Source organism: Herpailurus yagouaroundi, unplaced genomic scaffold (genome assembly GCF_014898765.1).
Source record: "Herpailurus yagouaroundi ecotype Mexico unplaced genomic scaffold, PumYag 187, whole genome shotgun sequence".
NCBI lineage: Eukaryota > Metazoa > Chordata > Mammalia > Carnivora > Felidae > Herpailurus > Herpailurus yagouaroundi.
This window is the reverse complement of record NW_024412418.1, coordinates 21,655,225-21,681,903: the sequence shown is the minus strand read 5'-3', so window position 1 is coordinate 21,681,903 and position 26,679 is coordinate 21,655,225. Positions and strand designations below refer to the sequence as shown.

The following is a 26,679-nucleotide window of genomic DNA, read 5'->3' as shown; positions in this document are numbered from 1 at the left end:
TAACATGGTAATGATAGAAATTATAAGATAATAGATTTGTGTTATAGCCACCAGCAGAAACATACAAAGGCAAATTTTGCTTCTTCATGGTTAATCTAACCTTCTTGTTCTTATCTATAGAAAAAATAGCAACCAATAATTATGACTTGCTTATAGGGGTAACAATGATGTCAAAAAAAAAAACAAAAAACAAAAATAAAAACTGAGAACAATCTGAAGGTTGATGGGGGTGGGAGAGGGGGAGGGTGGGTGATGGGTACTGAGGAGGCCACCTGTTGGGATGAGCACTGGATGTTGTCTGGAAACCAATTTGACAATAAATTTCATATTAAAAAATAATAAAAATAAAAACAAAAATATTATTTTATTTAATAGCAAAACCCTCCATATCTCTACACCTCATCCCTCAGGTTTTCATTTGACCATTCGATAATAATTAACATTTGGCAACTAATATCATTTAAACAATTGGAGCTATGAGAATCTGAACTTTTTTTTTTTTTTAATGAAATTGAATCACTTAAGTTGTCCATACTTTCTATTAAATGCCCTGGAGTTACCTATAATACTCTCCTTGAATATCTGCCATAGAACCATCTTTCTGGTGAGAGATTATAACAAGATGCTTTTAATACTATTCTATGGGGACCAAGAGGTTTACTTCTCTATGCCAAGCAGTTAGGTTTAGATAAATAGCATGACAAGGCTGCAATAAATACTTAGTGAAATAATGTGAGTTTGAAATTTTAAAAAAGGCAGAAAAACAAGATTATTACGAAATTGCTTTACATGACTAATAAAGAAAGAAAAATATGTTTTATGTGCTAATTCTCTAGGAGTCAATCTGCACAAATTATTAGTCTCTCCTATTTTTAAGGCAAAGTTTTATTTTAATGGAAATAAATAATTAATGATTATTTAATGCCATAGAAGCCACCCATTTGGTGCCAGAAAAAGTAAAACCTAGAACCAAACTGTAAGATCAAGATCCAAAATAAAAGTTAAAGATAGTTAGGCTAACATATTTATATTCAAATGTGTACATAAAGAGAACTTTTCTTCTGAAAACATATTGCTTTTCTAGGGAGACAGGCTTTCAAATTGCCAAACTCTATTCTAAGAACATTCACACATAGCCTGTGAGGCTATTTAGTATGTTTTAAAAAAATAGGCCCTAAATAGAGTTAACATTATATGATATGAATTTATTTAAAATCTCAGAAATGTAATCTACTTAATGTAATACCACATTTCTAAATTATACACTCTGAATAGATACAGAAAAATTCTGATATATTTTAAATGCACTTGGCTTCCATTAAAATACTTATAAATGAACCACACAGAATGTTTTGACAATAAATATATATTAAATACATATATACACACATATATATTAAATATATATAAACATATATGTTTATATATTATATATTAACATATATATGTTAAACATATATGTTATATATATTAAATATATATAGTTAGTTCCTCCTTTATACTATAACAATGAGCAATTCAGCTATTTGCCCAAAGATCTTCAAATATTAACTATGTGTCTGTTAATTTAGGCTAAAATATATATTTCTAGTTTGCAAATACTTTCATGAAAAATTGCAAAGGAAAAAAATCTTAGTTTTAAGAAATCACATAAATAATGGGTTCATTACAGAATGTCATATTTCTAAGGCACAAGAATAGTTGCAGTTTGCTAAAGTTAGAATAAAAATCCTACAACATAATGATTTTACAATTAAAGGTATTTCCCTGACAGAATAGATAGCAATTGGAAACTCAAATTTAAAGAGAATCCAGGATGTGTTTGATACTAATGGCTTTAATGAAGCAGAATTGAATGTCTGACTTCACAGTGCCTTGGCTTTTTTTTTTTTTTTTCCCCTTCACTGACTCCACCAAGTGTTTTGGCTTCAAGTAGAAGTGGCTTCAATTAAAGATAATGGTTGTTTGGTGTGAATGAAGACTAAAAGCCAGTGTCTCTAATGTTATGCTCTGAAACAGTCGGAAAATAAACAAGGTAGTCTTTAAGATATATTTCACAGGAAAAGTCTGAGTTGTTAAGAAGTTAAAGCTAGTTAGAGAGAGCTGAAAATGTTATTGCGACTGCATTTCAAATGTGACAGTCTGAAATCCAAGAGAAAGAAATCAGACATCATCTTGAAAGCAAATGGAAACCTGAGCAAACACCTATGGGATCTGATCAATGTAGATAGAGGCACCTCAGAAAAATCCCAAAAGTCTGCCTCAACTGCCCTGACTTAACCATGTAATTGATGCTATTTCATTTGGCTTGTCTCAGGAGAAATGTCCACAAAAAGAACTATCTTTTTCACATCTCTCCAAAAAAGAAACCCAGGTCTTTATTCAAGTCAAAAATTGTAAATGCACTATCAATGGCAAGCAAGCCTTTCCTGAGGACAAAGATATAGGTGTTTTTGTTTGTTTTGTTTTTAAATGGGGAGGAGTGGCAGAAGAACCATGGTCCTGGAAAAAACCTACTTTAGAATAAAAAATATTATTATCATTTACTGTTTCATAGATGTTTATTATTTCAGTCAAATCCACTTTCTCTCACTTATAATTTAATCACATGCTATTAAATAGAAGAAATAGAAGTTCTGGGGATTAAAAGAAGTAAATATTCTGTACAATCACCTCTACTGTTTGAAAGCACTGACTTGTTATTATTCATGCAAGAATCATAAAAAAACTGGCAAGTTGGAATTCACTCCCATTTACTATGCAGTTTATAAAGAAGCTATTACAGAAAATGAAATACATTACAGAACACAAGATATAATTTATAAAAATTATTATCAAAGCATGAGAGCATGGAAATTCACTCTCCAAGGAGAAACAAGACCTAGTCACATATATAGATTCAGGGTTGGGGGAGGGGGGGACTAATAGTAATAATAAATGAGAATCCTGCTATTTAGAAAAAGGAATCTTTCCGTAACTCAAAAATCCTTCTACATGGACTGTGATTCTTTGAAGTGTTAGTACATTTGGAGACTGGGAACATGGGCACAGCCCAGTCATCTAGCATGAGTCTAACAAACATCTGTTGAAAAAATAATTGGTGAAAGAAAAGAAGTCTGTACACCCTTTTTATTCTAATTTTAGCCCTGGGTGAGGAACCGACAAACAGCACCTGAATTAAATATGTCCCGTTCACAATACCAAAGTTTTATAAACCTACAGATCATCATAATAAAGCATTGCCTTGTCTTTAAATTTCAACCCCATCTAGTCAGGGTTGAAGCTAGTCACAAAGAGACAAACCTAAAAATAGATTCTGGTGCATGAGAGGACTGAAGCCTGCCTGCTCTGTCAGCTCCTCTTGCCAGCAGCGAATGCAAAACTCAGGTAATGTCTCATCGTGTGTAGACATTTCCCCTGAAGCAAATAAATGTAACAGCCAAAGCATAGCTTCAGTAGCCTAAGGAATATCGCAAGAGGCATTTTAAAATTTGGTAAATCAACTGTTTCACTAAAAGTGGAAATGAGTACGCTGTATCTAACAATATGTTTGCAAAGCAAACAATAGCCAAAACTGTTTGCCCTGAATTTTCTTGATTAAATTCCTAATAACAACAGTTGCACAGAACAAGATTTCCGCTATTATAGTCCCAGCTCATTCTACACTGAGGCTGTTTCTACACAGTAATAAAGCATCTGAGTGAAAAATGCAAAATACACAACTAATCATCCAGCTGTTTCTAAAATCCCAGCTGTTCAGTAATAGGCAGACAATACCCAACATAATAACAGAACATAATAGATAGACTCACATTGCAGGTGACTGTAGAAGCTTCCCGGGTTTGCACTGGAATGACCTGATTTATAAAATGGGAAAATGTCTACCTGGATCATACAAAAAACCTCCCCCTGAGAAATTTGTGAACTTGGGATAGCAGAAGCCTTCCTGATCTGGGCTTTCACGGAAATAAATGTGAATGGGGTGCAGCGGGGTATGGGGAAGATGGGGGTGCCAAGCATTTTAATGTCTATTTCTGCAGTTAAAAAAAAAACAGGTTTAGTAACTGAGGGAAAAGATTGAAACAGGAAACTAAAAAGGAGACCTTTGAACAAGTTTATATTTGGTCAGAACTTAGAATCTTCTACTTTAATTTCCCGTCCACATCTTTTCAGGGGTGCAGTAAAATTTTTAAAAGTTGAGTGACTTTCTAATCCTTCTTGCAGAGCTTATAACACAACTACAGCTTTTCACAACTGAAATAAAAACATGTTTCTGGTATGTAATCTTCAGCTTATTTTAACAATGATGGCAGTATTTATCCCATGCTAGACTGATTTCCAACAGTGATACCACAAACAAAAAGGGAACAGTAATTCCTAAACAGAGCCTCTCCTATCCAAAAATTCAACTCAGTCCCTTGAGTGAGTAAAAATAGTCTGGTGTCACAAGATGATTCACACCTTAAAATACTGTACGTTGCTTCACCCTTATCTGTCTAATCTAACCCTTTCTTTCCCCCACTGTTTCTCACACTGCCTTGAAGCCTGTGAAGTATGTGGATTCTAGTAGTGAAATGACATGTCTTCTCTTTGGTTGAGCAGCAGCAGCAACTAAATCAGCAAGGAGCATACAATGACAGCAAGAAGTTCTAATTATGTTGCACAGATTTTATGATTTTTCCATTCCTCTAAGAATTGCACACCAGCAATAACCAGCATAAACACATCATTCAGCTCTGTGTTAGTGACAAGCACTCTTAGGGCTTCAACTGATGCTTAATTCTTAGTTTTAATACACCTACCACATTAACATTCTGCATTGGATTAAGGGTGGGGGAGATTATCCTCTGTGAAATATAAGTGCCCACATGGTAATCTTTTAAGAATGTGACTCTTGCTCTGAAGGGAAAAGTGAGTTTTACCCTTAGTAAGATGCAGCTTTGGTTTAATGGTATGTGAGTGCTCTCAGAATACCGGCAAAGGGAGTTAGAATATTGGTACATATACATACACATGCTTACTACATCTGGTACCAATACTAAGTGATCAATCTGCTTTTCTGGATTTCCTAGATTAAAAAAAAATTAATAGCATTACCAAATGAAGCAGTTTCAGTCTGATCTACCTATTTTCACCATCAAATGAATGACCTCACTTAGGCAAAACTCCTTACCCCTTGCCGACCTCCCTCCCATTCCCCAATGCCCCAATTAGCCCTTGATCCTTCTTACACCCTGTTGTTATACCAGGAAAAAAGCAGTTTACTAGCTTCACACCGGTTGGCTCGCTCAGATCTGGAGGAAACAGGTCAAGAACTCTGAGAACACATCTAGGATCCCAGAAGGAAAATCTATTCCAAGTATACCTTCTCGGTCATCTAGATTCTAATATGGTATACGCATTATGTTATGTTGTTTTCCATATATACTTAAATCAGACTGATTAATAGCAAATGTTGCACAAAAAAAAAAAACCCATCAAATGATCTTGTCATCCTCTGATCAATTTGTAATCAAGCTTATCACTTGGTTTGGTAAAAGAAAATTCATAACAACTAATTTAAGTATAATCCATAAATTTAAATATAGTTTTCAAAAGTCAGGAGACAGGGAAGAAAAATAAAGAGATTCCATTAACCTGTCAAGAAACCTGAATAAATGAATCATTATTTATGGGCTAAATCTCTCTCCAAATAAATGGCTCTAAATATGAACTGCAATCTCCAAATCTCAAATTAATATCTTAAAATATTTAACTAGAGTTATTCCTCAAGCTAATGAGATAGTGTGGAACTTATGATCTCTATTTTGTTATCGAAATTCATTTTAATATTAGGTAAATCACCCTGAAATTAAAATCCATTCCCCCAACAGTAATGTGAACGACACCAATTAGGAATGACAAATAAACAAATAAATATAAATCCTACTATATTCCCTAGAGATTCCATACCCCTTGCTATATTTCAGTCCAGTGGGAGCTTCATTAATTATTTCCTACCTTATCTGCTAGCGAATGAAAGCCTCGTTTGGATCATGATCCCTACCAATTGAAGAAGAAAAAAAAGACTTGTTCAAGTGCTATGAACACATTAGTGTTCTCTAGGGGAACCATCAATCTACTCAGGTATGAGTGAATTAAGTTTATAAATAGAATAACATGCATCCTCTATGTTAACTAATGTGTCCCTATCATTGAAGGAGCTCAGATAATACAGCCCTAGTCTCTAAGAGATATGAGATTTTCTAATTATCTTACAGTTTTGTGTGTGAGTGCCTGCAGAGGCTGAGATATTGAAACATTTGCCCAAAACAAAAACAACCTGAGACTTTTTAATACTGTAATTGAACCTAAGAGAATTAAGGAAGTCACATCAAACAACAGCTACGATAAAAATGCAGAACAATAATGGCTTTAAGTTAATTGATTTCTAGAGAGCACAAAGTAGCTCTATGGGGCTAGATAGTCTAGTTTCCATGCTCTATGTATCCTTTATGTAATGGGAATAATGACCATGAAAAATAAGACAAACATTTTGCAATGTTTCATAAAACATAAAAATCAACCCTTCCTGGGAATGAAACCCCATATATCCTTACCGCATGGAATGGAATATCTCAGAGCTTAGCCCTAATACCACTGTGGTTGTATGGCACAAAATCCAACCTAGAGTGTAAAGAAAGGTTCCTCAATCCTTAGGTCTCACCATTTTCCCCAAACACAAAAGAATTATACACTTTTACTTCATTTCAAAAAATCTCTTGCAATGCCTTAGACAATTCATTTTGCTTATATATCTTTGGCCAGAATAAAGACAGAATATTAAATATATGATATGTATATAAACATATGAATAAGTATTAATCTAATTATTTTAAAACAAATATAAATATTTGGCTCAGCATTGGTACAACTGTAGTCAATATCCACAGGGGCTATTTATTTCACTGATTTAAGAGGTGACTGATTCTTCAACAGTCAGTAGCTTAAGAAGCTGTGTATAAAAATGCCTTCATGTTCTGTGGCTTTAAAAATATGCCTTTGGTCTACAAAGTCATGAAAAATTAATCCAAGTACATTTGCACATAACACCAATAACTGGGAAAAAACAGCATATTTTTCATATTCACTAGTTATTCCCAATAATTACTATCATGACCACTTCTAAGGTAAGTTAGCATTTCTGCCATTTTCACAGAAAATGTTAACTTGCATAATATCTCAGTAGCTCATTTCTGCTTTACAACACACAATAGTCACTCCTGGTTAACTCTGCTAATGGCAAGGAGATAGGGGAAAGGTTATTCCTAAATCCTTCATATTTCATTCTGAGGTACATAAACATTAATTTGAACAACAGATTTGGTTTTCCAAATAGTTTACTTGGCTACCTAGTTTCAGGGTATTTGTTGTTTCTTTGTAGTATATTGTTTTCTGTTTACAATTTTGCATGTTTCTAGCCTGGCTATTGAAAGGGAGACCATGGTTTTGAGCCTGAGTAAAGCCAACTCAGATGAGAAACTAGTTCTGGACAATCTGTACAACAGGTAATTTGCAAATCAGGAAGCAGAAGTTAACTATTTGTGGATCAGAGATCAAAATCATTTAGCTCCTGGTACTCTGGATACAAATTCTCCTTCCAAGATACCAATGATGTTAAATAAATAAAAAACTTGACTGCAAATCAGCAACACCATGATTAGTGGATGTGGGAAAATCCCTCCCTAGACAACATTAAGATGCCTTCTTTAGCATTTTATTTCCTTGATATATCTATTCTGGTACCATTTCGTATTACCTACAGGCCTGAAAGGGAATATGTTGTAGCCTCACTTAGAGCCATAGCTCATTACTATATGCTATGTTTTTCAAAGCACCCAACTCATACCCTGGGATTAATTTATTTATCCGTAAATAAAGTAACCATATTTTCTGTACCTCAAATTGGGCCATATGGTCTGATATGTATTAGCATACTTTTTTATGAAGATACTGTAAGAAATTGGGACTGCTATGGAAACAGAGAACCAAGTCAGAAATAAAACTCATATCACAGTCCTAATCTTAATTTACATTTCAGAAGTACACATTCCCATTTACCGCAAAAATAGCTCTGCTTCCTTCAATCTTGAACACAAACCACTCCATCAACATTCTTTCAAATAGGAATACTGATCTTCGTACTAGAAAGTAGGATTGTTTTCTAACCTGTAACAGTTACATTGGTTTGGATGACCCTGTGTTTTGAGTCAAGCTTCTTTGCAGGCAGGAAAACCAAGAAGTACCTTTTGTCCACACCAAATGTCCCTTGCCGAATTCAGAATGACTTTTGGGTCAGGAAGATTTCCTGGAACAGGCCCCTTTGCCACTGAATGACAACCCGTAATCATTCTATACTGTATCAATAAAAAAAAAAAAAAAACACACACACACACATAAAGAGGGATGTTACACTCTGCATCATGCACATGAGCACATCACATGCTCACCAAAAACTGTAAAACCAACCTAGGTGTATTTGCCACTTTACCTAGGAACAGCTGCGATGTGGTGGCTAAAGGTGCATCACAATCCTCAAAATCAACAACAGAGAACACCATTTCTGATTCTGTTGGGATGTGGAGATACTACTGTTTATGATTCCAGTGCAATTAAAAATAACTTTCTACTGGCTAATGTTGACTTTCTAAAAACTGGATATATATCTGAACTCAAAAGTATTTTCCATAGTTATTTCTTATGCATAGATTGGATTCTATTTCAACAGATGTTTTATGAAAACATTTTCACAAACCTTCAGTGATCCTGTTTAAAACTAATTTGACAAGCTGGGGCACCTGGGTGGCTCAGACAGTTAAGTGTCCGACTTCAGCTCAGGTCATGATCTCGGGGTTTGTGAGTTCGAGCCCCACATCAGGCTCTGTGCTGACAGCTCAGAGCCTGGAGCCTGCTTTGGATTCTGTGTCTCCCACTCCCTGTAACCCCTCACCTGTTCATGCTCTGTCTCTCTTTCTCAAAAATAAATAAACATTAAAAACAAAACAAATTTGACAAGGAAAGCAGTGACACTTGTGAAATACTACATGTGCTTAGGCATAAAATGAGTTCCCCAGCATAGGTCGGAACACTCGTTTACTGACAAGACTGTACTATAACAAAGCAAGAAATCAAAATGTTTACTTACTAACTTTCACATGTATTCAACTGGAGACTGAGTTATTTTTTATTAAGGGAATCCCTTCCCTTTCGTTGTTAGAATAAAGAGCTTCAAAATACACCCTATTCATTCAGTTTCATTTACATTCTAAAAACTCAATCTCAAAATCTCTGGTTCTCTATTTAACCCAACAGTGAGATTTTAAACTGTTTTTGCTCTTATTACCTATGATACCAAGACCGATATGATTTGAATACTTAGAAAATATCCAGCTAGTCTAATAACTTCCTTCCACTCCAGAGAATTTTGGTGCTAAAAGGAATCAAGTGATAATGTAGCACAACAGCCTGGTTGTACACTTAAAAACAAAACAAAACAAAACAAAACACCTGAGAGTCAAGATGAAATGATGTGTCAATGTCAACGAGCCATCTCTCCACTCCCAGACCATCCATCATTCCTTTGGCACCCAAAAGCTCTATTTTGCAGAAATTGAAAGGAGTATTTAGTCCTCTTTTCTCCATAACTGGTCTGCATAACTGTTTCCCTTTCAAACATTTAAAAGAGAGAACAATGTATCCACCCTTGAAAAAACTCTGCTTAGGATGACCTTCAAATATTGTACTTCTGGTAACATTATCATCTGAAAAGCAACTAGAGGATCCGAGGTTCACAAAATTCAAATCTCTAAATGGGGCCACTTCTCTTTTATCTTACAGCCAAATGTGTGTGGTGGCCTCTGAGAGGAGAGTTTCCTAAATGTCAGTTACAAATAGCTTCTGAAAGCATATTACTCAGTAGATAAAATTTTTACAAATGGTACTAAAGCACCTTGCTTAGCTAGCTTTAACTTGGAAAAATGTTATACATTCACAGCTGCAATTGACACTTTCTCTACCTTCACACATTCTCTACAAGAGAAGTGTTCCATACAAAAGTGCCCTAGACAAATCTTGAGGGCTTGCATGCTTTCTTCTTAGTGTGGAATCAAGATTCAGACATCTTAAAATAAATGCATCTTGAAAGAAAATGCAAACCAACACACATACATGTAGTGATAACCTAATATTTGCTTTGGAAGCCCATGGCTGTCACTTCTCGTCTGTATTACACTTAAAAAAAACTATGTAAAATACAGGAAAATCCCAGGATCCCAAAAGGACTATATTTCTTGAATTCACAGAATTATCAAATCTAATACGTATCGGCTAAATTTATTATAACTTTCAGCTTTAAAAAGGAGCTGTGGTAGAAATGTAATACCTTTTCCCTTCCAAGCATAGCCAAATCATTGCCATTGGGATTATTGAATGTTCAATAAACATCCAATGCTGGATAGCATTTAAATTATCTAAAATATAATCTGACCTAGTTGGGTACAGAAAAAGATACATGGTACCTCACTCACAGAGTCAACTTTTTTACACCAGGACATGCCCGGGATCTTTCTTTCCCCCAAGTGAAGAAACTGTAGCAATTATTCAATGAGAGGCTATCTTGTGTCTGCATATCCACTTCCTGTAAGGAGCTCAAAATTAAAGAAATTACCCATGATTTTCACGACATCCTAATAAAGCAGATGTAACTCCTGGGTTCTTTTTTTTTTTTTTTTTTTTTTTTTTTTAACTTTTGTTTAATGTTTGTTTATTTTTGAGAGAGCACAAGTGGGGGAGGAGCAGAGAGAGGAGGACAGAGGATCCAAAGCAGGTTCCTCACTGACATCAGTGAGTCCATGAGGGGCCTGAACTCAGGCACCAGGAAATCATGGCCTGTGCCAAGGTCCCAAGCTCAGCGGACTGAGCCACCCTGGTGCCCCATAACACAGGGGTTCTAATTCTTCTCTTTCCAGAGGAAGATTAAGCAATGTGGACATAACATCAGGCATTTATATGGAACTAGGCATTTCTGAGTTATCACATGCTATTTGCTTTCCATAACAATTCTATGAAGTAACGAAAGCCTTTATGTGCCCTTTTTTTCTTTTTTTACTAATGAGGAAATTGGGGTGTGGAGATTAATGGTGACTTTTTCAAATGAATAGTGACCAACCCAGATAGCCTTACTCCTAGTCTGTTTGTTATATTTTTGCTTCAAATCCAAAATATATTAAAATGACGTCTTTGAAATCTTATTACAAGATTGCATATCCTTGTTTTATCATTCACTATTGTCTACTGGAGATCTTTGGTCAGAACATTCAATCAACTCCCCCCGCTTACTGCCTTTCATTCTCCAACAGGTATTCTTGAAAGGTATTTTTCTTTAACTGGTGGGGATGGGGTGGGGAGAAGCGTGTAACTTTGCTTTTAAATCTAACATGGATTTATTTTGAATTTCAAATATCATTAAAGATTTATGTTATTATCAAATGATGGCCTGGGATTTAAAAGCTTGAGAAAAGCTATTCTTGATCATTCTTTTCTTCCTTTCTTTTTTCTTTTTTTTTAATTCACAGTTGTCAGAGTTCATTATGTGCTACATAGTATATTTTTCCCAAACCTCAGGACAACCATTTTATAAAGAATAGATGTTGAAGAAACATTAGAGAATAAGGCCTCTTATGCATTCTAAATTTGCTACTCTATATCTCATTATGACTTACTAGTGTAAGTCCGATTACTAGCTGTTACCTCACATTCTAGAACATCTTGTCATGATTTAAGTGCAGTTACATGTGTCACAAGTTCCCTTTACAAAACTGATAGCGATGGTGATATTGAAACCAAATGTTTTGACACAATCCTTCTTTGTATCATTTTTAGCAAGTGGAATGCTAAATTCTGAGGTGAATCCCCACCCTGTGCCTTTATGCAGCTGCACAAAGAAATAAACTTAATAAATCTAGCATTTACGTTGCACATTTAATAGAAAGCTCTTAAGCCATAATCACTGTAGCTGCTGGGCATCTTATTTTCTTCAAGAATTCTTTCAGTGCATGCATTAACTTTGGTTAAATTATTCCGCATTTAAAAGGCAGAAGAATAATTAAAATAGTATGGTGTCAGAAGCATCATTGTCACAGTCCAATTTCTAAAAGATTCCGTTGCTAAATTTTACTTCAGAGTCCCTTTGCAGATCAGTTATTTAGATTTTAAAAGAAGGGAACCATGTGCTGTTATCTGCGTGGCCATTAGTCTCACACAAAGAAAAGAAGAGAACATAAAATAAGACTAAGAAATCATTCTTCCAATGATTGTCACTGAACTGTTACATTAGTAAACACTCACAGTAGGAAGTCTCTCTCAATCTCCATCATATAAAGTAGTGCAAAGGAAAAAAAAAATTCCAGTCCTGTTATCTGTGAACAAAACTTGTTACATTTTCTCCGATTTCACTTCTTCCATTATTGTTAGGCATTTGCTGTCATATCTTCCCCCAAATTAATAATAAAATATAATCAATTTCTAAAGGCCCCTGAAGCCTTTTTAAAAGTTAATTTCCAGTTAAAAATAAACTTTAATTAAATCCAAGATAAAACTGTGACCTATATTCTATTAAATAATTCACTTTCCTTTTTTTTTCCCCTACACAGTAATTCTTACAATTTTAAAAAAACAACTATGGAATCCAAAGACATGAGATGCTATCAGATCACTGATAAATGACTGCTCAAATTCATTAGTTCTTACATAGTAAATACTTCAAAATGCCAACTCTTCCCATCACTGCACAATTACTAACAATGTTGACAATTTACTTGCACATACACGCACGCAGCACGTGTGCGCGTGCACACACACACACACACACACAAACACACATATACCTTCTCTCCACAGAACCACCTTTACTTTTAACATCTTTTCCAGTTAGTGTGCAAAATTCTTGCATTCTAATAAAAAATATAAAGATAAGATTTGCTCCTATTTTAGCCTCCCTCTTCTCCAAGATGTATCATTTATTTGATATGTAATACAAGTTGAGTAACAATTATGTCACGTATAACCATTAAATGGTGTACTACTATATGCATTAGATTCGTTTGCATATTTCATTTTCATAACTCCACTCTCTATGCATAAATATATTTGGAGATACTGGGGCTGGGGGTGGGGGGGAGGCAGTGGCAGGTGGAGAACAAGATTCACACATCAGTCTCCACAGCCTTCGCATTAGAACAGTTGTTTTTATCTGTCTCACTGTCGTCCCCCTTTCCCTGACACTTCTCCTCCTTTGCACAGAGAGATTCCTTAACTCCTTCTTCCATCTCTAGATACTCTGACTTGTCCCCCAGGGAAGAAGAAGTAGAGCTCCGGAATTTCTTCAGCAAATTAGAAGGGAGGTATGGGCAACTGACTGCGTTCTGTGTCAGCTGTGTCTGTTCCTCATTCTCAGTCTCTCTGTGGTAGAAATAGTTAAAGTTAGAGACAATCACTGGCACTGGCAAAGCAATGGTTAAGACACCTGCAATGGCACACAGGGACCCCACGATCTTGCCCCCCACAGTGATGGGCTTCATGTCCCCATAGCCCACAGTTGTCATGGTCACCACGGCCCACCAAAACGCATCTGGGATGCTTTGGAAATGGGTGGTAGGTTCATCTGCCTCTGCGAAATACACAGCACTGGAAAACAGGATGACCCCAATGAAGAGGAAGAAGATCAGAAGTCCCAGCTCCCGCATGCTGGCTCTGAGGGTGTGGCCCAGGATCTGCAGGCCTTTGGAATGCCTGGAGAGTTTGAAGATCCGGAATACTCGGACCAGACGGATGATCCTGAGGATAGCGAAGGACATGGCCTGCTGCTGCTGACCGTTGCCACCCCCCTGCTGCTGGGCCAGATCAGTGCCCAGGGTGATGAAGTAAGGCAAAATGGATACAATGTCAATGATGTTCATGATGTTTTTGAAGAAGAGTGCTTGGCTGGGACAAGCAAAGCAGCGAACCACAAACTCGAAGGAAAACCAAACAATACAGACTGTCTCCACAATGAAGAAGGGGTCGTTGAAGATGGTGTGCCCTGAGTTCTCTAGGTGGGGTGCCGAGGTGTCATTCAACAACCCACTGTGCCCGCCTGCACTCAGTGCCATGATGAGATCCCTGTCGTCCCTAAACTCAGGTAAAGTTTCCAGGCAGAAAATGACAATGGAGATTAAGATGACCAGGACCGAGACGATGGCTATGCCCCTTGCTGGACTGGAACTCTCCGGATACTCAAACAGAAGCCAAATCTGCTTTTTAAATTCATTCTCTGGCAAGGCCCTGTCCTCCTCTTCTCTCACAAAGCCCTCGTCCTCCCGAAACTTGAGCAGGGCCTCCTCTCCCAACTGATAGAACTTCACCTCCTCAGTGAAGATATCAAAGGGGACATTGACTGGCCTCTTGAGGCGGCCTCCTGATTGGTAATAATATAAGATGGCATCAAAGCTAGGCCTGTTTCTGTCAAAAAAATACTCATTACGCAAAGGGTCAAAGTACTGAGTCCTCTTCTCAGGGTCTCCCAACAAAGTCTCTGGAAACTGGGCCAGAGTCTTCATCTGGGTCTCAAAGCGCAGGCCCGACACATTTATCACCACACGTTCACAACAGTCACTGTAGCGGACTGAACTATAGCCACCGCCGCCCCCGTCATCCTGGGGCAGCAGGTCCGTGTAGGAACATTCATCACCATGGTCATCCTCACTATAGTAAAACCTTCCTTCCTCTTCCTCCTCCTCCTCCTCCTCCTCCTCCTCTTCCTCTTCCTCACTCAGTTCCCTCAGAATCTTCTCCTCAGAGCCACTGGGCATCAGGTCGGAGCAATGAGGAAAGCTGCTCTGGCGGTGGTGGACTCTCCTCTTCTCAGGCCGCTGGCGCCTCCTCCTCCGACTACCCCGGCTGCCCTGAGGGTCATGGGAGGTGCAGGCCCCACGCGACTGGTGGTGGTGGTGGGAGCTCCCTCCAGAACCCCCACTGCCCTCCACAGCAGCTGTGGCAGCTGCCACGGCGGCTGCCGCAGCTGCCCTCGAGTGAGCAAGCCTCTCCCGCTCCCGTGCCCTAGCCTGGGCCGCGTAACCATAAGGCATGTGACTGTTGCACCCTGAGCTCTCCGCACTCACCATTGCAACCTCCATGGTGGTGGTTTTTGGAAATGGCTGGTTCCAGTTGTAGAAGAAGAAGAAGAAGAAAGAAAAATAGGGCAGCTTCTTTTGTCACCAAATGAAGGTAAGTTTGGAACCCTTAAGCAGATTGCTTGGAAGACTAAGGATATTTTCAGTCCAACTTTGCATTTTCTGTTTTTAAATCAGCACGCCCCATGCTCTCTGTTCCCAGGGATTCAACATTGCTCTCCGGAGCTTGGCTGGTCTAGATAAACAACCTAGCACTCTCAGGCCTAAGTCAGAAAATGTTGGGGTCTCCCAAACACCTGTTTCAGGGTGGCTGTTCAAATTTGGAAATACGTCTAGGGTGGTTGGTGATGATGCTGCAAGATTCAAAGGCAGCAAGTGTCTGACAGCCAGCAGTTGTGCCTAGAAAATGGAATATATTTTTCTGCCATGGAAATTGTCCAAAGCTCAGTCCATCAAATTTAAATAAAATGCAAATAAGCCTTTAGTCTTAGCACTTGCCTTCTAGTGATGGCTTGACCCATGTTAACATGTGGCTTGAAGTATGTCCAGCCATTGCTGCTCAAAGCCTATCAGGATGATTCTCCAGGTGCTCCCCTTAAGTTCATCATAGGCTTCCTGGACCCAGGGGCAATGCCAAGCTATTGAGAGAGGCAAAGACCTTGGGAGGTAGAGAAGGTACAAGATGAGGTGTCAGCAGGAGCAAACCCAGCTCTGAGGTCTCCATAGAAATCAAGGAAATGCAGAGCATCCTTCAGCTAAAATCATGCAGAAGAAGTACTTCACCTGAAAAAGGAAGGGAAATAAGCATAGAAGAAAAATAAAAAGAAGAATCAAATCATAAAGAGCAAACAGCGTTTCCTTCCCATACACTTCTTTTTCTTGTCCTCAAGCAAACCATATAAAGCACCAAGGGGCCACAAATTTCCAAGGAGTATGGGGCAGGTTGTTAAATCTCCTCCCTCACTAAACCATCCTTCTTCCCTTCTTCTTTGGTTATTATTTCGGCTCAGTCTATTTTCACGGCAACTCAATTATTTTTCTTCTCTCCACTCTCGACCCACATGGCTCTTCCTTCAGCTCTCCCTCTCACTCATGCCAGGTCTTAATTCTCGCTGTCATTTTCTTCATGTCACAACAATAATGCTGTCACTTTATAGCTGCTTCCATCATTCAGTGATCTCAAGGCAGTTTTTAAAATTTCCACTCATCAAATATTTCTGAATTTAGTGCCTTTCCACCCCTTTCTGTCTTGATTCAGGATTAGAGCAGTTGGAAAAACCAGTTCTCTTTAATCCAGGCTCCATCACTTCCACAAGATTCAATCATCTCATCTATGAAGTGTGGGTCATAATACAACCTCCTCCATCCCACTTTGTAAGGTTTGAATGAGACAATGAATGTTGATAGAATAGCACTGACATAATGAATATCAATACACACTGGACAGTAACCTAAGCTTTTATCATCTATCTACACACCCCCAGATGTATATGTCCTTATACCATACTGTCTGAATTAGGGGAGGACAGAATGTGAGGACATCCAAAACATTTTGAGACTCATCAATGGCCTGTATTAAGTTGGCACTTCTTGACTCCCTGAAGCATGTCCCTGTTGTTGTTTTTCTGTTCCCCAGACTCCAGAACACTCTCTACCACCCACAGCCTAGGAGCTAATCCCAGTTTCCACTTCTCTGATAATCATCTTCTCTCCTTGCTGCTTCCTCCGTGTTCACCTCAATGCTTTCTCCTACACTCTTCTCAAGAGACTATTTCCTTATGTTTTAAATCCCAGTTTGTGTGGACTTCATTTTCAGCCTGTCATACTTCCCCCCATAATTTCATCTATGATCTCCCATCTCCCAACTCCCTCTGCCTCTCCCTGACTCTCTCTGCCCACCTTTGTCTCCAACATGCCCACTTGCTGATCATGTCTTCCTTGCAGCCCCAATCTGGCTCCACCGTCACTTGGTAATCCTGGCCTTTCTTCTCAGTTGGCTCTCTCTAGGTCAGGCTAATTCATTTCCTCAGCCAAGACCTGTAAAAACTGCCCCAATCTCCTGTCTCCTATGCTTTTGCACTCACTGTGTCCAACAGGACTTCCAAGAATGCAGACAGTAGCCCAGAGACTTGGGGAGGATAATGCCAGTCAGAATCCAGGGCATCTACCAGGTTCTGTTACTGGAAGCACTTGGGAAGCAAGAGAAATGGCTTTCTGGAGCTATGAACAGGATTCAGCTCCTGACCACCTGCTGCTTCTTGCTGAATCCTGTCAGGCTAGAAGCCTAAACCTACCAGAGTTTTATGAAGTGACAAAGCAGAGAAGGGACAAACAGAGGGCTTCCCAATCATCTCACACTCTCCTAGGGCAAGAAGTGAGCTTTATTGGGACACATAAAACCCAGAAAATACACTTCTGAAGGTATCTCAAATGACAAGCCCCTTCCTTTGCCTGACTCCTAGCATCATCAAATACTCTGAAATGTTTACCCTCAGAAGGTCTCCAAATCTCTACTTACAAAACTACCCTGGGGTTACATTTATTCTGGAAGGTCAGGCCACCACCTTTTAAAGAACTTTCACAGGCCGAAGAGCCTGAGAGTTTGCTCAGTTTCTTTCCCAACTCCCTCAAAGCCGTTACAATACACTATTTAAATAAAACCCCAATAGAACCAAAGTGCCTGTATATTTGTGTACTACGCACACCCCTCTCCCAACTAATTGACTCCCAGAAGGTCATGAATTAGTAGGTCTTCCGATATCCCATCAATTCTGCAGGAGATAGAGACCTGCCCTCATCTGGCTCTACACTATTTACTTTATTTATTTATTTATTTATTTATTTATTTATTTATTTATGTTTGTTTGTTTGTTTGTTTGTTTGTTTATTTTCTTCCTCCCCCACCTTACAAAAAGCAAATTACCTTCCTTTTAATTGGCTACCAGTTACCTCACTATCCCTAACCTAGAAGAAGATGATGATGATGATGAAAAAGAAGAGGAGGGCGAGGAGGGAACAGGAGGGAGAAGGGAAAGAATAAGAAAAAAAGAAAAAGAATAAAAAAAAAAAAAGGAAAAAAAACCTTCCACACAGCCAAACTCATTTAAAAATCTCTCTTCCTTTCCAAGGTATTCCTGTTTCGGAGAATCTATTCAATCCGACTCCCAGGAGCCTTGATGGGGGAGACCTTTGCAGGGGAATTTCCTTTCCTCTTTAACACCATTAAACTAATAGGATTTAGCAGACTACCTATTCCCGAATCCCTGTGCCCCCCCAAACAACAGCCAAGCATGCCTCCCCTCCTCCTCTCACCCCCCAACAAGGAGGCTGTTTTCCCCTCTCAGTGCTAATTCCTGCAACTGGCTTAGGGTGGTACCTGAACCTATCAGAGAGAGAGAGAGAGAGAGAGAGAGAGAGAGAGAGAGGGATTGAATCAAAAAACCAACACCGTGAGAAATATACACTTCAACGCACGCCATTTATACAGTCCCTATGTGCTGCTGAAATGCTCGGAAAAGGCACGCAAATCCAAATGCTGGGGGAGACAGCAATTCAAACCCGTTCGCCAGCTGTTCCCAAAGAAACAGAACCGGTGAGTCTGGGATGAGGCAAAAGGATGCTAAATCTAAACCCCACCTCGTTGGGAAACGACATGTTTAATCGTGCCCTCCCCTCCAGACCTAGGTTCCCGCTCGGGCACATTAAGCAGGGCGCACGCACCCCATCCCCGGGGTTAGGAAAATAACAACTGTTGGCCCCCCGGAGCGCCGCGCTGCATCTGCACCTCCCTTCTTCCACCTCCTGGTTTATTTTTAACCGCCTTCCATTCATGTCCTTCTGCCACATCCCCCAATATTATTTATCCCTCAAATGTCCACTGTTTCTTAACAGCCAAAGGAGAAGAGTGGAGGAAAGAGAAGAGAGGTGTCATACTCACCGTTCCCAGGCGGAGTGAAAAATAAATATAAAGAAAACCCCCGCTCGGTTTGTCTTTCCCCTCAAGCTGCAACAGCTGGAGGAGGGGAAGAATGTTCTTGGGGGTAGAAGGAATCACTCCGGTGCGGCAGGTGGAAGCTGCAAAATATCCACGGAACAAGTTCTGTTGCCTGGGGGCACAGAGTCCTCGCTGCTGGAGCCCAGGGTGGGGATCAGGGCTGCCCCGAGGAAGACCCCAACACTTCTGGTTCCTCTGGAGTTCAGCACAGGTGGGCACGATTGGGAAAGGAAGTCAAGGTTCCCCAGAAAAAGAAAATCCTAGACAGCAGCGATCACTTGTTAAGCCCAAATTCCTCCTCCAATATCCATCCCTCTCCCTCTCTCGCTGGCTGCAGAAGCAGCACACGCCTCCCCTGGCCGGGAACGCGCGCCGGCCGGGGGCGGGGCCAGGGCCGTGCCGAGGGTGTGGCGTGCAGGCGGTCGCCTGGGGCACCTCCCCGCGCCGCGGGGCGGGCGCAGTCACGACGCCTGCACCGCCCGCCCCCAAGCTCGGACCCCGACGCCTAGGCTTCGGGGAGCAACAGGGAGCGGTTACGGGAGCCCCTGGCCGCCTCCCCCAAAGGCGAAGCCCTAGTTTCCGAGGGAGAGGTGTCCGCGCTGGAGCTGATATCGGGGTCCCCACAGCAGAGCGGGAGCCCAAGACGGAGGTTGGGAGGGGAGACCTCGACGGGAGGTCCAGGCTCGCCGACCGGGTGCTTCTGCGCGGCTTCTCTCCCTGACCCGCTTTCTCTACACCTCAGCGCACACACGCACCCGCATAACGGGTTTGTGGGTTTGTGGGGTTGGGAGCCCGGGTGCATCTCTAGCTAGGCCGCTAATCGGGAGCCCCCCAGTCGCCTATGCACGCGCTGATTCCCCTTGGTCTCCCCCTCCATTGCACGCTGGTCTGCCTCGACTGGCGGCGGCGGTGGGGGTGGGGGTGGGGGGTCGGGCCTCAGGGCGCAGAGGAGGCCGACTTTAAAAGTGTGCTTGACCCAGGTGAGGGGTGGATTGCAGAAATTGGAATCAGGCCCAGGTTAAGAGTTGCGCACCAGAGGCACGAGTCCAAGTGGAAGAGACTCAGAGGGCTCCCGGCCTGGGGGCGGTGGCCCCTGGAAAGAGTGCAGGAGCCCTCGGCGAACCTGTTGCAAAAAGAACACAACTCGGCCAGAGGTTTGGCTCCAGGGAGATCTTTATGGTAGAGGTCGGAGTTCTACACCACCTACCTTCACTGAACAGCAAAGACAAGCCAGAGCGCCCACAGCGGCGTCCTCGCCCTCGCGGGGGCATGGACTCCTAGGTTGCTTATTAGGCATCAGGCATATGAAATGCCGCAAGACAAGGATGTAAAATTGCAATTCCCATACATCCACTCAAAGTAAGGTTAGCGGTGGAAGTGCGAATTTTTACACACACATAACCACCCAATCTCCAGGCACCTTTCCAGCTCCCTCTGATGGACCAGACAAACACTAGGACGCACACCAGGACTGCTGGAGTAAATCCGACCTTGGGCGGGTCACTTGGCGCTGAGGCGGCCACTGTCGGCCTCAGCTGGCAGCTTTGTTCGATGGCCCTATTGGGCCTCCTCCTTTTGTGGTGCTCGATTAATTATTAAGAGAAATATTCCCGAGCTGAATTATAGATATGCTCTGCTCTCACCTAACTGCTGTTGGCTCAGCGAAGGACACCTGGAGGACTTCTTTTCGTTGTCTGATTTTTTTTTAATCTTTTAAAATAATAAAATAATAAAAATAAAATAGCTAAAAAATTCACATTATAATCAGTGAAAAGAAAGAAAGAAAGAAAAGGAAAGGAAAGGACAGAAGAAAGAGGAAGGATGGAAGGAAGGAAGGAAGGAAAGAAAGGGGGGACAGAGAGAAAGAACTGATGTGCGTGGTGGTTTTCCTAACTTCTTCTAGCTAGTACACCTTGAATTTTTGTCCTGAATAAATTTACCTGTGATCTTCTGGCCTCAACCAGGGGAGGAGGAACTGAGAGAAAGGTACCTCCACACTGGCTCAAGTGAGGTTTCATTAAGGCAAGTAGGAAGGGTGGATTTCTTCAAAAGTAAAAGTGGTCACGTGCTCTGGTTGAACTCTCCCTCTGTACCTCTATAATGTGATGTAGACGCTGTACAGTTTCACACATACCAAAAGCAGATATTTGAGCTTATTGCTGTCTCATGAGAAATATGTTTCTTGGGATGGTAGAAAGCAGGACTGAGAACACAAGATCTTGGGACTGGTTTCCCAAAAGCGATTTGTGAGACCTATCCAGAGCAACTGTGGAATGCTTTCAGAGAGATGAAAACAGAGAGCGATATGAAGTACAAAAGATGACAGCTATATTGAAGTTTGGGTATTTTAATTGGATCATGTTAAAACTTTATGAATTATGTCTCCGTGTGCCCTTTCTTGTTTGTTCCTTTCATGGCCCAGAGAATTTTAAGATTTAAAAATGTCTGAGGACTTTATAAATACTTTGTACTTCTTAGGTATCGGGAATCTGAATTACTAAAGCACCACAGTGAGAACACAGCTGACAGAAAACCACTCTCACCAAGACAGTCATTCAGGTCATACAAGGAGGACTTATTGAGGACTCAATCGAGGCAAGTAACACTCATCGAGTACCCACCTAATACCTGGCTCTGTGTAAGTTCTTTGCATGCATATTGTCTAATTTTATCTGCATAAGGAAACACGTTATATGGTAGGCACTATTTTATTTACATTTTACGGAGAAGGAATTGAGGTTTACAATGGTTAACAAACTTGCCTAAAAGTTATATAGCTAACTATGTAACAGAACTGGGCCTTTAACATCAGACTCAGCAAGCAGGATGGACCCCGTGCTAATGATGTAACACCATGTGTTCTGTGCCCATTTGTCCTCACAAAGGAATGGCTGTTTCAGATACATAGATTATGAAACAAGGGGGTATGTGCTATGATGAAGGTATGAGAGTGGTGTTCCGGGGATACAAAGAATAGAGTAGCATCTAATTGGGGGAAGCAAGGAAAGATTGACCAGGAAAGGGGAAATGTGTCTGAACAATGGCGAGAATAAAGTTTATGCAGGCATGTGTCATCAGGGTGAACCAAGAGTAACTAGGATATGGGGCGCCTGGGTGTCTCAGCTGGTTAAGCTTCGGACTTTGGCCCAGGTCATGATCTTGCAGTTTGTAAGTTCAAGCCCCGTGTTGGGCTCTGTGCTGACAGCAGAGCCTGGAGCCTGCTTCAGATTCTGTATCTCCCTCTCTCTCTCTGTTCCTCCTCTGTTCATGCTCAGTCCCTCTCTCTCTCTCCCTCTCTCTCTCTCTCTCTCCCTCTCTCTGTCTCTCTCTGTCTCTCTCTCAAGAATAAATAAACATTAAAAAATTAAAAAAAAAAAGAGTAACTAGAATCTGATTGATAGGTGGGGTCCCACTGGGAAGAACATTCTGCTCCCCAGCCTTCACCCATCTCTCTCTCTCTCTCTCTCTCTCTCTCTCTCTCTGTCTCTCTCTCTCTCTCTCTCTCTCTCTCTCTCTCTCTCTCACACACACACCTCTTTGCCCTTTCTTTATAAAGCAAATGATAAACCTTCCATTTCTCTCCCTGAAATTCTCTTAAAGAGTCCCAGAAATTCACATACACAGTAGCAGAAAGATTTTTTGCTTGTGACCAACAAAATCTACCTTGTCTCAGTCCCCGAAATCTATTTTCCTTGGAGAGGAAAAACTCATTTTCTAACCTTTCTTAGTCATTGACTAGTCAACATTCTTTAAGCTCCTCATCTCCAAATACACCTTTTACCACAAATAATTTCTCCCTGGCTTTGAATTCTCTCAGTGGTGGTACATATGTTTCAGACCACACTATGAAGTCTTTGTTTATATAGAAAGGGGCAAAGGGCATTAGATCTTCCTTTGTACAAAGCAGATAGGAGGCCCTGGGGGATACAAACTAAGTCCATTATAAATGTTTTTGTTCTCTTTGGGGGCTGTGATCCCCAGTGAATTGCAATGTTCTATTTACTTCTCTCTCTCCCTAAGAAGCCTTCAACCCTTCCCTGAAAATAGGCACTGTATCCCAAGCAACCAGTGCAAAATACCTGACCCAGAGTAGGCACTGGATAAGAATGTAATAATATGAATGAATAATGGAAGAGGCTGGCTTTCGTTTGCCAAAAACGTTCAGCGTATGTGTTGGGAGAAAAAAAAAGAAGATGGTTTTTTGCCTGCTTACTCCCAGCCTCTCAACTATCTGACTTTTAAAATTCTGAAGGATGTGAAAATAAAGTCCTAGGAAAGTTGATCTCATGCTTCCCATTCCCAAATTTATGGATGTGGATGTTCTGTTCTGCCCACATAATTCCTTATAAAATGTAGATCACTCAGCCAGTTTTTCCTTATACATGGATTTTCAATGACTGTCCATTACCATTCCCCATTCCTGATTCCATCTTATCCATATCAGTACTGGTGAGGTCTTAAGATGTAAGAAAAGCATATTTACTTTTTTTGACAGTGAGGAAACATCATCCCTGCAGAGGAAGACTGACTACTTTCTTCCTGACTTTCTGATCACAACATTGCCCCAGGCACAATGGACAGCAGGATATCCTGCACCTGCCTGGGGAGGACGCCTGTGGTCTAGAAGGTGCAAGATGAGTCAACATACTTAGGTGGTAGGGGTCTGTCTGGTAGAAGTCACACAAGGGGCAGAGAGAAGCAGTAATGTAAGTGAAGCTAGAAAGAAAAGTCCTAAGGCAGAAGAAGGCAGAAGGAGCCCCAAGGCAAAGGCTAACTGGACAAGAATGGCACTTGTGAGGATAAGAAAAGATAAGCAGACCACACTATGGTTTAGGAAAGGAAAGTGAGGGTGGACGTGGATATGCCATGCTCAAGAGTTGGAACTAGGGGCTATGACAAAACACTGCATAAAAGGATTCACAACCCTTCTTTTATCTCTACATGCAGGACAGATGGGGTTCATACGCGTAGTGCATTGCCCTAGGCAAACTTAGATCAGCAGTGGCAGCATCTCCTAAATAGACTGAGTTACAAGCATTTCTGGTCTTCCTGGCTGCAATGGTATCCCTTTCTCTCCATCTATGAATGCATCTCGGAGGCCAAGTGAGTGAAACTGAGTTGGCATAGTCTAAATTATCTCTGAATAGTTTCCTAAATGCAAATCCATCAAAAATGTCCTTTAATTGAAGCAAAGCACCCCACCTTGAACCGTGATACACTGATGTGGGGGGACATCCCCTCTGTCAGATCTACTCTTCCACAGTGAAGTACAGTCTTCCTTTTAGCTCTTTGTTCTGCTTTCCTTACACCTAAGTGGAAAATAGGGCAATTGTGGAGACTCACTCAAATAAACTTAGGTGCAAAATAAAAATCACCCACAACCTTGTCTTGGCACCAATCAGGAGCAAACCTGGGGCAGAGGTGAATCAAGTGAGGTTTAGGTATAGAATGGTGTTATTTCCTATAGACTACCACCACCATGCCTTTTGTAGCAACTTCTATTAGTTTACATCAAGGAACTTTTCCATATGCCTACATATAGGCCTTTTCATAAAAATAAGAGGTCATGGCATACTTCCTGCCAAAACTATGTTCCAAACCCCCCAGAATCCCTTTTAAATTCAGTCAATAACCATGGATGGCTTTTTATTCCTTGCTACCAGAGAATCTATAATGAAACAGAAGTTGTAACTGAGGACAGCACATCCTGCCTTTTAGAGAATAAGCAGCAGAGTGTCAGACCCTGGGGAGGAATCTGGGAACTACATTTACAAATCAGGACACCTGGGGATAGCAATCATCATCGCCTTTTATGTAAATGTGAGTGGAATTCAGATTGTAGAACTGTGAACATTTCTCTCTGCCCAGGGCTATCTTCTTAACCCCTAGAAGAGCCCCCTACTATCCATTCCCTAGCCCTTTGGAGGAGCATGTGCTAGACAAGAGCTCTCTGACAATTAACTAAATCAGAAGGAGAGGTATTCAGGGTGATGGCATCTTGGAAGAGGTGTGTAAACATTCTTATGATGCAGAACAGAGGCCTATTATGAGCTTTGGTGATGCCTGTTCTAGGGAGTGAATGGTGTTGAACAAAATCAAACTGGGGGAGTAGGGGAAGGAGTCAACTCTTACAGCAGAATCTAGCCTTTCCTATTTTAAGAGGCAGAGAGAGAGAGAGTGCACAAGAGGAGGGAGGGAAGAGAGAGAGAGGGGGAGAGAGAGAGAGAGAGAGAGAGAGAGAGAGAGAGAAAATCCTAAGCAGGCTCCGTACTGTCAGTGCAGAGCCCAACGCAGGGCTCAATCTCATGACTATGAGATCATGACCTGAGCCTAAACCAAGAGTAGGACACTTAACCCACTGAGCCACCCTGGCACCCCTCCAGCACACTAATTCTAACAGCATCTTGCCAGATTGTTTTTAAAGTCTTGGGAAACTTTGGTACTCTTACTTTTACAGGACCTTTCTGGCATTGTATCTAGCATATTTAAAATGCGTACACATTCCATATTAAAGGTTATGTCAACTATTTTACAATTGAGTTGCAACTGACTAGTAGACAGTATTATACTGACATTTCACAGTATTTTTCCCACTGTATTTCAGAGCTAATCATTTCATTTTCAGAGCATAAGCACTTCATAACCTTGTGAAAAGTTTATAGGCACAAGTCATGGCCCAGAAACAAACTATAATACCTGAACAAAGAAGCAGCTCCTTGATTAGTATCAAGTATTTTAAGATTTTTGCCTTTTTAAGGAATTATTAACTAATCTCATTGGCTGATAAAGTCTGGATGAAAAGTATCCTCCTTCACCTGTTTATTTGCGTATGAATATATGCTGACCTTTGTGAATGTATCCTGTGTTTATGTTGTCTTCTATGTTGTGTGTAAGCTATAATGGGAAAGCTAATTATTAAAGTCTGCAAACGCACCCAGAGGCTACTGTGAGTGATGCATCCAAAAAAAAAAAAAATCTAAAAATAACTAAGTAATAAATAACCATTTGCAGATGGGAATTGTTCATGCAGTTTTCTAAACAACAGCAGATTTCTTTAAGATATGTTTTTTTTTTAATTTTACTAAGTGTACTAAATCTTCTGTACTTAAAGGCAGATAATTTGAATAAGAGTGACATAAAATTGACTGCCTCCAAATTAGAGTTATTTTTAAGACAATATCAAACCATCGCTTTCATCTTAAAATAGCTTTACACATGCATATTCTATGTTAGTTAAAAGCACGAAGAGAGTCATTTCTGAAAGGCAGGGCAATTTTTTTAGCAATTATATTAGCAACTATTTTAGAATACCACAATTGCTAAAAATGTAAGGGCTACTCTTCAAAATAATATCATGATTGCTTAGTGTTATATTTGTTCGGGTTCACATGAAATAAAAAAAAATAATAAAAAGGATAAAAAAGGAGACTAAACTAGAGCTACAAAGTTCATTATAGTCTGGGAATACATTGCAGAAAT

General features: G+C 40.4%; 2 protein-coding genes across 2 annotated transcripts in view; one reads left to right on the top strand and one right to left on the bottom strand.

Moving 5' to 3' along the window:
- Nucleotides 1–10,656: 10,656 nt before the first annotated feature.
- Nucleotides 10,657–19,549, bottom strand: KCNA4 (potassium voltage-gated channel subfamily A member 4). The gene is made up of 2 exons (XM_040495558.1): nucleotides 19,144–19,549; nucleotides 10,657–15,989 (listed from the first exon to the last, which is right to left on the bottom strand). Exon 2 carries the CDS (start codon nucleotides 15,207–15,209, stop codon nucleotides 13,242–13,244), a length of 1,968 nt encoding a protein of 655 aa, XP_040351492.1. The 5' UTR covers nucleotides 15,210–15,989; nucleotides 19,144–19,549; the 3' UTR covers nucleotides 10,657–13,241.
- LOC121043740 (uncharacterized) overlaps nucleotides 19,235–26,679 on the top strand; it is a 38,139-nt gene continuing 30,694 nt past the window's right edge. Inside the window, exons 1-3 of the mRNA XM_040495748.1 lie at nucleotides 19,235–19,621; nucleotides 19,710–19,966; nucleotides 21,679–21,795. Of these exons, the coding sequence (XP_040351682.1) occupies nucleotides 19,235–19,621; nucleotides 19,710–19,966; nucleotides 21,679–21,795 (761 nt within the window). The remainder of the gene's footprint in view (nucleotides 19,622–19,709; nucleotides 19,967–21,678; nucleotides 21,796–26,679) is intronic.